We start from the raw sequence: 10,951 nt of genomic DNA on the forward strand, positions 1-10,951 counted from the left end.
GAAGCATCCTGTCCTTCCCAGCCCGCGCAGAAAACTGCTGCTACATGCCTCTGTGGTTGAAGAACTAAGAAAGAAGTACCACAATACAAGAAAACAAAAAGACAAGCAGGTGCTTGCTAGAGCCACCATGGGGAATGTAATTAAGAAATACAGGCTTCAGAGGTTAGCTCAGCAAACCCTGGGCTTCTCAAAGAAAAGAGCACGGCTGCAAGGAAACCTCTGCAGCTACCAGAGGACAAAACGGCAGAGACAAACCAAAAGACAGGCAGTAGTAGCGTACTACTTGCGAGACGTTAGCCGAATGACAACCGGCAAAAAGCAAACCATCACACTTCAGAAAAAAAAAATGCAGAAGAGGTTGCTGACAGACACCATTCAAAACATATGCATGAAATTTCTCTCTGAAAGTACACACCAGGTGTCGTACTCCTTTTTCTGCAGTCAAAGGCCATTTTGGGTTGTAGCACCAACTGAAGCTGACAGGGAAACCTGTCAGTGCAAGACGCATGAGAACCTGCAGTTCATGTCTACTAGCCTTTTCAGTAGTGGACTTCTGTCCACTAAAGATGTAGAGAAGATGGCAGATACCATCGTCTGCAATCCCAATTTGAAGGATTGTGCCTATGGTGTTTGTGGAGAGTGCCACATAACTGCTGTTGCATTGGTTAGTTCCCACGACACCAAATTCCATTGCTCTCACCCAGTGGTCTACTGAAGTCAACAAAGATGAAAAAAGTCCACTGTGACAGTCAAAAAAGAGATAATGCTGACAGAGGACGAAGCAGTAGAACAGTTCCAAAATCGGATGGCAAAATTTCGTCAACATATTTTCAACATCCGGTGGCAATACAGGGAGCTGAGGGAGAAACTCACGGACAACGAATGCCTCATTCACATTGACTTCAGTGAGAATTATGTGTGCAAGTACACAAATGAGGTCCAGTCTGTCCACTTTGGGGGATCCCATCAGCAAGCCACTCCACACCGGTGTGCTGTAAACGTCATCGCAGTCCCCTCTGAGCTTTGTTCCATCTCCCCTTCTCGGATATGGTAAAGGAGAAGTTCCCCCAAGTGCAACGGCTGCACTTCTTCAGCGATGGGCCAGCGACACAGTACAGACAAAAGGGGAATTTCTTCCTGCTATGCACCAAGCCGTTCAAAAGGGGGTTTGATATCTCTTGGAACCCCGAAGCGATCGGCTCTGTCAAAAGGAGAAGGGGGTTATGGATTGCCCATGCTTCGAGCTCAAAGAAGCAACTCTGCAAGATGTTGTGGCTCCAGATGTCCCTACCACTGAACCCCTGTGGCGTCCAGAGGTTATTACCAGCGACCATGTTGGGAGGTGGTGTGTGGTGAGGTACGATGATGACCCCTACCCTGGCATCATAATGGCCGTTGAAGAAAACAACATCCAGGTGAACTGCATGCATCGAAATGGTGTCAACAAATTCTTCTGGCCTGGCCCTCGCAAAGATGTCAGCTGGTATGATGCCAGTCAGGTACTGTGCCTGATCGAAGAGCCTCAAGCACTAAACAAAAGGTCGGTGCAATTGGACATGGCAACATGGAGATACGTTGAAGAACAGATCTGGGTGTAGGCAGGTTACCTCATATGTCACAGAAAATATATACTTGTAAGTATAAATTGAGAATTCTGCTAACGTGTTCTGCTATGTAAACACGTTCAAAGTTGGCTGCGGAACAGAGGAGTCTTCCCAAAGGTGACACAACAATCTTAGAGTGATGTTAAGACAGTAGGCCTACAGAACATTGGAGACACACACACACACACACACACACGCTACTGACACACACACACACACACACACACACACACACACACACACACATACACACACACACACACACACACACACACACACACACACACATACACGCATACACGCATACATACACACACACGCACACACTTTTGAGCCACTTTGAGTGTCTCAACATGGTCCCAGCATGCCATGTTTCAACTGCTTCAGTACCAATCTTTCCCCTTGAGATTCACCAAGGCTCACAAAAACACTTCCTGGACAAACACAATGAAATGAAATGAAATTAACTTAAATTAAGTTAAAAATAAAATGAAATTAAATCAAATTCTTTACGGTGCAGTACATACTGGCCCGTAAAGAATGTGTGTGTGTCTCTCAGTTGGAACGGTTGGGGCAGGAGCACTTTTGTTTGTAGGGAGAGGCATTAAACGTAACAAGTATGTTAAATGCTTTGGATGTTTTTATATTAATTTGCAGAGTTGAAAAGGATTAACAGCATACATATGTTTTTTTGTGCAAATTTCTCTTATTATTTACCATTTTGGGTAAATTGGGTGCAGAAATGTGACGGTTCTAAATAATGAACACATGTTCTACTCAATTCTTGTTTCATTATTATTCAAAGAAAAAAACTTATATGATGGAATAAGGGACACATAAGGTGTAAGAACAATTAAGTATTGTTGAATATTTACATTATTAACACTTTGCAATACCTATACCTATATGTCCCTAACAGGGTGGAACTCTCTCACAGTCCATGTCTGAACAATCCACCCATAATTATTATTATTTAAGTGCTTGAGCTCTACCAATTCAAGTTCCTGAAGGTTGAACGTGTCATTTACCTGATATAATGTTAAAAACACAAAAAATGTATTCTTTTTTTCCCAAAAGTTAGCACACTGAAAAGTCACCAATAGCCAGGAATGACCCATTCATCTTTATTCCCCTCAGTCATCCTGTAGTACATCAGTTGTGTTGGTCCTGTGAGGACAGCAGTGTTGAAACAGTCTCAGTGCAGTTAGGGATTTTATTTGAGTCATGCTGCTGGTGTCAATTGACCCTTGGCTAAGCCCCGCCCCACTTGGTTACTGTTGCTACGCCTGTCAAGCTTTCGCACCCAGCATGTAAATATGATGTTTTCAACGATATCAGTGAGGGATATTCCAAAGGAAATAATAGCAAATTTCTGGAATAATAGTTATGAAATCTCAGAGAGAAGTAGACAGAAAGGACTACAATATGTACGGAAGAGGATTAGGGCCACCCAAAAAAAAAAGTTGTCGGGTGAAAAAAAAAAAAAAAAAAGTTTTGTCAGGTGAAAAAAAAAAAAAAAGTTTTGTCAGGTGAAAAAAAAATAAAATAAAAAAAGTTTTGTAAGGTGAAAAAAAAAAGAAAAAAAAAAAGTCAGGTCAAAAAGAATTCTGACTTTAATCTCAGAATTCTGAGTTTAAAGTCAGAACTCAAATAAATTTTTCACATGTGGCCCTAATCCTCTTCCGTAAATATGCTTTTGAGAGCTACATTCATAATATAATTTGTCAGCGGAGTATTGTGAATGAAGAGGACATTAAAATCGAGGGAAAAGCTCCCAATGCAAGCGTCAGGCACCCCATGTCTTCACAATTCATGTGCAGGACAAACATATACAGGAACAACAATGTTGTTGCACAGCAGGGTAAGTCAATGAATTATTTTATTTTAAGCTAATGTTTAGTTATGACTCCCTTATCTAATATAAACATCTAACAAAAAGTTCGGAAATTTGTGTTTGGTAGATTATTTCTCTGTTGTAACAATGCTTCTTGGCAATACATTTTATACCGTTGGAAAGCCTGTTTATTTCCCTTTTAAATGGTGCCTCATTTGTAAGGAACATGCATTTGTGGGATGAGCAGCACAGCTGAGTATGTGGGTTGCGCTCATGAAAAATTTGCCAAATCTTCTCTGCCAATGCCAAACAGCTTATTCTGCTGTTGCTATTGACTCTTGTTTGGTGTTGTTTGGTGGATTGGATGATTGAAGTCTATCAGTAACAAGGAAGAAACAAGACATCTTGGCAATTTTACAATTTATTTATTTAACAAACAGTCAGGAGCCTCGGTAGCGTGTGGAAGAACCATACACAGCCACAACAGCCTGGCACCTCCTCCTCATGCTGGTCACCAGCCTGGTCACACACTGCTGTGGGATGGCATTCCACTCCTCAACCAGGATTTGTCACAAGTCAGCCAACGTGGTTGTGTCGGTCACTCTAGCACGAACAGCACGCCCAAGCTGATCCCATAAGTGTTCAGTTGGGTTGAGGTCAGGACTGTTGGCAGGCCATTCCATTCTCTCTACTCCCAAATTCTGGAGGTAGTTTCTGATAAACCCCGCTCTGTGGGGGCGAGCGTTGTCATCTTGGAGGATGGAGTTCGGTCCCAGACTGTGGAGATATGGGATCGCCACCGGTTGCAGAATCTCATCTCGATATCTCTCTGCATTGAGATCGCCTCCGATGATGACAAGCCTCGTTTTTCCAGTGATGGAGATGCCGCCCCACACCATCACACCGCCTCCACCAAAAGGTGTTACTCTATCGGTGCAGCGATCAGCATAGCGTTCTCCCCGTCTTCTCCGCACTTTGACCCTACGATCCAACTTCCGTAGGCAGAATCTGGACTCATCGCTGAACATAACGTTCCTCCACATGTTCAGGTTCCAGTGCAGGTGTTGCCGACACCAGCGCAAACGGGCCTGACGGTGAAGGGCGGTCATGGCAGGCCTCCTGGCAGCCCCATGAGCCCAGAGATTGGCTGCGTGCGGTCTGTTCCGGATCGTCTGGGCCGAGAGCCGTGTGCCATATCGTCCTGCAAACCTTGACTGCAAATCTGTAGAAGACAGCCTACGGTTCCTAAGTGCTGAAAGGGTGAGGAACCGGTCTTCTTGGGGTGTCGTCCTCTTGGGGTGTCGTCTTCTTGGGACGCCCACTTCGCGGTCTGTCTCTGATATCCCCCGTTTCATGGAACTTGGCCTTCAGTTTGGAGATGGTACTATGGCTCACTCCAAATAATGCCGCAACTTGCTTTTGTGGAACACCAGCTTGAAGTCGCCCTATCGCACAGGCCTTATCGAGATCAGACAAACGTGGCATGCCGATTCTTGGAGCAGACACCAATTGACCACTGTAGCAGGGCCCATGCTCACAGGTGCTGCCAATCAGGTGCCAATCAGGTACCTGATTGTCAGCACCTGGGGGTACCGGAAGCTCAAAACAAGAGTCAATAGCAACATCAGAATAAGCTGTTTGGCATTGGCAGAGAAGATTTGGCAAATTTTACATGAGCGCAACCCACATACTCAGCTGTGCTGCTCATCCCACAAATGCATGTTCCTTACAAATGGGGCACCATTTAAAAGGGAAATAAACAGGCTTTCCAACGGTATAAAATGTATTGCCAAGAAGCAATGGGCCTCATTCACCAACCGTTCTTAAGAAGAAATTTCTTCTTAAAACCCACTTACGCAGTTTTCACAAAGATTCTGACATTCACCAATGTTTTCTTATTTGGGATTTGTTCTTAGGTAAGAACAGAATCTACACACACTCAAGAGCACACTGACGCACATTTGAGTGCTGACATGTTTGTGCAAAATAAGTGGTTATTGCGTTTCCTTCAATTTTACAGTTGTATAATATTATAGGATTTAAATTACAATAATATTTGTATCATTTATAATACTTTTTAATAATTATTTTCATTATTTTACAAAGTATTATGGTCTTTTAAAATAAATAAACACTACACTAACACTTCAATTAATATCAATTATGTTAATTGGGATCCCATGCATCTTTTTTTTCTGTTATTTTATATCCACTACTGACGCTGCTAAATATGACAGCTCGTCTGGTCTTCACTTCCTGCAGCAGCACCTCCACTTCAGAACTATTGAACTTTTTTTTTACATTTGGAGTCCGGTGCTCCACCCTCTTTAGACTTTTGTTTGGGCATTCCTGACTTCTCTCAACTTTTCTTTTCAATTTCTGTGTGTGATTTCTGTGTGCACACGGCCCTGCGGTCTCATGCCCCTTTATGGGGATTGGCGGGGCGTTTACCTATGCTAATTAGGATCACCTGGCACGCGCTTTCAATTTATGAGGACAATGGGATTCATCATTATAAGAACACAGGTGCGAACAATTCTGCGGTTTAAGAACATGTCATGAATCTGACGTAGACTTTTCTTAGGACCTTTCTCAAGAACAAATTTAAGAAAAAACTTAGGAAGATATTGCTGAATGAGGCCCATTGTTACAACAGAGAAATAATCTACCAAACACAAATTTCCGAACTTTTTGTTCGATGTTTATGTTTTAGCCCACTGCTAGCAAAACTAAATTATCCCGCTTTTCAATTTGTTTAAAGCGCGCCAGGATATTGCTCCCACATCGTGGGTTTGCTCCATACATTGGATCTCATAAAGGCACAACAGGAAAGCCCAACTAAATCCTGCACAAGTTTAACAACAACTAACATCTAACAACTGTGTGCTAAGCTAGCTAACATTAATTAGCTTGGCTTATCTTGGAGCAAACAGTTTTTGTTGATCTTTGATGGATTCAGCTGTGAATGAGGTCTTCCACACTGTTTAATCCATATCAGATAATGGACACCTTGTCGGGCATTATCCCTTACATATTCTACACATTCCAATGTGATATTTTGTGTCTTGAGGTCCATTCAAAGCTGTGTGTGTGGTGTCATGTACCAAAAACACTCTCAATCCATTTTTACACGTTCATTTTCCAGCATAATAACAATAATAATAATAATGATAAACTTTATTTATATAGCACTTCTCTTAACAATGTTACAAAGTGCTTCACAAAAGGATAAAATACAATAAAACAATAATAATACAATATAAGTGAGTAAAATGAAGTAATAAAAAAAAAAAATTCACACAGATAAAAGCTTTCTTAAAAAAAGAATGTTTTAAGAGGAAATTTGAAAGCAGTGACAGATTTAGCAAACCTATTCTCAGCAGGTAACTCATCTCTCTGAGCCTTACCAGGAACAGGCTGTTTCTGTTGCCGTGTCTTTAAGGCTCATTAATATTAACGACCCCTCTGTTCTGATCGGCTAACCGTTTCCAGAGTGAAACGTGAGACGCCGCGGCCCGGCGGCTACAGGTAGGGAAAACTCTCCGGTAATAAACAATGACAACCGCTCAACCGCTTTGAAAAAAACACTTTGTTAGCCTATTATTTCTTACAAAAATGATAATGAGCGAACCTTTGTGACATCACAAAGTTACGGAAGTCCAAACAGCTCGTTTAGAGGCTCGCTTTTCTAATATGGATTGTGTGGATTTAGTTTTGATACTTTCACCATGTTTAGATAGACCATCCAACTCCTTTATCACCACAGAGGAGAGGGGAGTCCTGCTTTACATGATATGGGACCTTTAAAATTAATCACACCTATCCAGGGGACATCATTTTCAGACGGACACAGCAGCATGAGGATGGAAAAGGCAATCCTCAGACAAGTGAGGACCCAAACTGAGTAAATGTTGTCTCCAGGCTCATTCAAACTACTGGTACTCATCATGTGGAGACCAGCAGAAATCTCCAGTGGAGCCGATCTCACAAGGCAGAAATGACTTAACATGCCTTTAAGGATTATCATTATCGTGTTCTGGATTTAGAAATACACATGCATAACTCATTTCCAAGATGCTATATTCATTTTGGAAAAAAAACAACAACTATCATTACCTTTTGTTCATCATTGAATATATCTCATCTCTCACATCATCTACAAATCTGTTGGAAATCTCATTTTGGATTCAAACTCTTCAAATCCAAATCAAACTCTAGTTGTCTGGAGCCTCTATCAGACTACAATACCCAGTGAGCAACAAGAGAGAAACACTGTGGAATGAAACTCAGCTCTGCTCTGTTACAGTAAACAGCTGAGCATTTAGGAGAAATGGCCTGACAAAGATCCGCCCCTTACCTGACTCAGCTGAGAAAAACCAGGAAACATGTTGTCATTCTCCGCTCCTCACTGAGAAGAGACACACACACCGAGAGACAGAAGATAAGATTCACCTTCAGACCAAACCGACGACTTCCACTGAGGGAGGACAGCTACAGGAGGGAATACTGGAATACTGGGATACTGGAAAACTGCTACTTCAACCTGCTGCTGACTCCTCACACTGAACAGGAGTTTTAGAAGAAACACGACTCAAAGTCAAAGTAACTTTCAGGGAACATTCCAGAGGAGGGAGTGGTGCCACGACTGACTGACTGACTTCCTGTTTGAGTGTCTGGTTTGTTTTCAGCTTCACTCAGAGAGAAAATGTCTTCCAGATCAGAGGAGGATCTCTCCTGTCCTGTCTGCTGTGACATCTTTAAAGATCCTGTCATCCTGTCATGTAGCCACAGCTTCTGTAAAGCCTGTCTGCAGAGATGGTGGAAAGAGAAACAAATACATGAGTGTCCAATTTGTAAGAGAAGATCTTCAAAGAATGAACTACCTCCTAACTTGGTGTTAAAGAACCTGTGTGAGACTTTCTTACTGGAGAGAGATCAGAGAGCTTCAGCAGGATCTGAGCTTCTCTGCAGTCTGCACTCTGAGAAACTCAAGCTCTTCTGTCTGGACCATCAGCAGCCAGTGTGTCTTGTCTGTCTGCATTCAGATACACACACCAACCACAGAATCAGACCCATCGATGAAGCTCCACTGGCTCTCAAGGAGGAACTTCAGAAGAAACTGAAGCTCTTTAATGAAGTTAAAGGAAACTGTGATCAAACAGCAGAACACATTAAGGTCCAGGCCCGACGCACAGAGAGGCAGATTAAGGAGGAGTTTAAGAAGCTTCACCAGTTTCTCCAAGAGGAAGAGGAGGCCAGGATCGCTGCACTGAGGGAGGAAGAGGAGCAGAAGAGTCAGACGATGAAGGAGAAGATTATGGGTCTGAGCAGAGAGATAGCAGCTCTTTCAGACACAGTCAGAGCCATAGAGAAGGAGCTGAGAGCTGAAGACGTCTCGTTCCTGCAGAACTACAAGGCTACAGTGGAAAGAGTCCAGCGCCCCCTGCTGGAGGATCCACAGCTGGTCTCAGGAGCTCTGATAGACGAGGCCAAACACCTGGGCAACCTGAGCGTCATAGTCTGGGACAAGATGAAGGAGATGGTCTCCTACACTCCTGTGATTCTGGATCCAAACACTGTCAATCCAGAACTCATCCTGTCTGAAGATCTGACCACTGTGAGATGGGGAGAGAGACAGAAGCTTCCTGGAAACCCAGAGAGGTTTGACTACTACTATGCTGTCCTGGGATCTGAGGGCTTTAACTCAGGAACTCGCAGCTGGGATGTTGAGGTTGGAGACAGTACAGGGTGGTTCCTGGGTGTGATAGCAGAGTCTGTCCAGAGGAAGGGACACATACGGTCTGGATTATGGGGAATAAGGTTCAAGGATGGTAAATACAGAGCAGTCTCCCCATCAGATCCACGCACTGTTCTCCCAGTGAGGAAGAAGCTCCAGAGGATCAGACTGCATCTGGACTGGAACAGAGGAAAGCTGTCATTCTCTGATCCTGATACTAACACACACATACACACCTTCACACACACTTTCACTGACAGGCTGTTTCCATACTTTAACACTATGAAAGATTTCTCTCTGAAGATTTTACCAGTGAAGGTCTCTGTAAGAGTGTAACAGCACAGCTAGAGATGATGATGATGATGATGATGATGATGATGATGATGATGGTGATTTTGATATGGGTTTATCATGGTGGTGACGATGATGATGCTTATAATGATGAAGATGATGATGTCATGAACAAAAGCCATCCATGTCTGTAAGGGGAATACTTGTCATTTTAAGGATTCATTATATAAACATTTTATATCCATTATTCTTATTTCTAGGACAGTCAGTGAATATAATCAACTCTCTAAACTGTGATGTCATCAACATGTGCCCATGTTGTCCTGATGATGATGTTGCTGTCATGGTGATGTGGATGACATCTATAACAACAACAGGAAACAACAAAAATATAAAAACATCAACAATATAATAATAAGTTTATTTACATAGCACCATACATAGAATTCAACTCAAAGTGCTTTACATAAAATAGATTGATTAAAACAATAAATTGATTAAAAACAGTAAACAATGAACTATTACATTACATTTAAATAACATAAAAAATAGTCCAGCATAGGCATGACAATATAAATATAAAAAACATAAAAGGAAAATTCAAAGTACTCAAAAGATAATTAACGGAAATATTATTGAATAATTAAGAGCAAGCTGAATGGAAAAAATAAAAATTAATAAATATTGAAATAATCTATAATAACATTCAAGTAAATAAAAATTGTTTTGCATTACCTTAAAGTAGACAAGCTCTACTTTGTTAAAGTGAATTTTCTCTATATTTAGACTGCAGGTAAAAGTTCATCCTGTCTTCTTTGGTTCTTCATCTGAAGTGTTAAATTTATTTGATCTAACTTTATTCCAGGTTCTTAGAGTTTCTCTCCACTGTAACTAGTCTTCTCTTTGTAGTTAAATCATTTAAACTGCAGCAGATCCTGGACTGACTCTAATATTTACAGCAACAGATCCAGGCTCAGCTGAACTCTTCATTTACAAAACTCTTTATATCCATTTGGGAAAATAAATCAGAACCTCATAGTTTGTCGTTCAACATCTCCAACATCCAGACCATCCTGTCTGTAAAAGAGTTTTCATTTTGTCAACCGAGGACTTCAGTTATCTAGAGTCCTTTAAAAAGTACCATCATTTTAATTCTGCATGATATATCAGTTTGTCACTTTATTTAAAATGTGGAGATTTCATTTTGGATTCAGACTTCATGTAATGTTGGTGATTTAGGAATTGAAGCTTTCTCTACTGTTGCACTCGTTGTGAGTCACTCTGCATAAGAAAATCAGCTGAATAATCAAAATGTAAATTACCGATTATGTTGTTAACGCTGTAATATTTTACCTGCTGTGATTATTTTAATTTACTGCTGGATAACTTTGCATGTAAAACCAATAAAGAATGAAGTTAAGAGGGAAATGTGTTCAGATTTCCTGACTGTGATTTCAGCAGCGTTGTCATCATGTCTAGATTCTG

General features: G+C 41.5%; 1 protein-coding gene across 1 annotated transcript; it reads left to right on the forward strand.

Annotated features, from left to right (window-relative positions):
- The first annotated feature begins 8,014 nt into the window (after window positions 1–8,014).
- On the forward strand, window positions 8,015–10,789 carry LOC139641820 (E3 ubiquitin-protein ligase TRIM39-like). The gene has a single exon (XM_071516430.1). The coding sequence runs from the start codon at window positions 8,144–8,146 to the stop codon at window positions 9,509–9,511; it is 1,368 nt and encodes a 455-aa protein (XP_071372531.1). The 5' UTR covers window positions 8,015–8,143; the 3' UTR covers window positions 9,512–10,789.
- The last annotated feature ends 162 nt before the right edge of the window (window positions 10,790–10,951 follow it).

The sequence above is a fragment of the Centroberyx affinis genome, unplaced genomic scaffold (assembly GCF_046629955.1).
Source record: "Centroberyx affinis isolate AG114_WGS23_722 - 3 ecotype Tasmania unplaced genomic scaffold, CSIRO-AGI_Caff_v1 ptg000402l_1, whole genome shotgun sequence".
NCBI classification, from domain to species: domain Eukaryota; kingdom Metazoa; phylum Chordata; class Actinopteri; order Beryciformes; family Berycidae; genus Centroberyx; species Centroberyx affinis.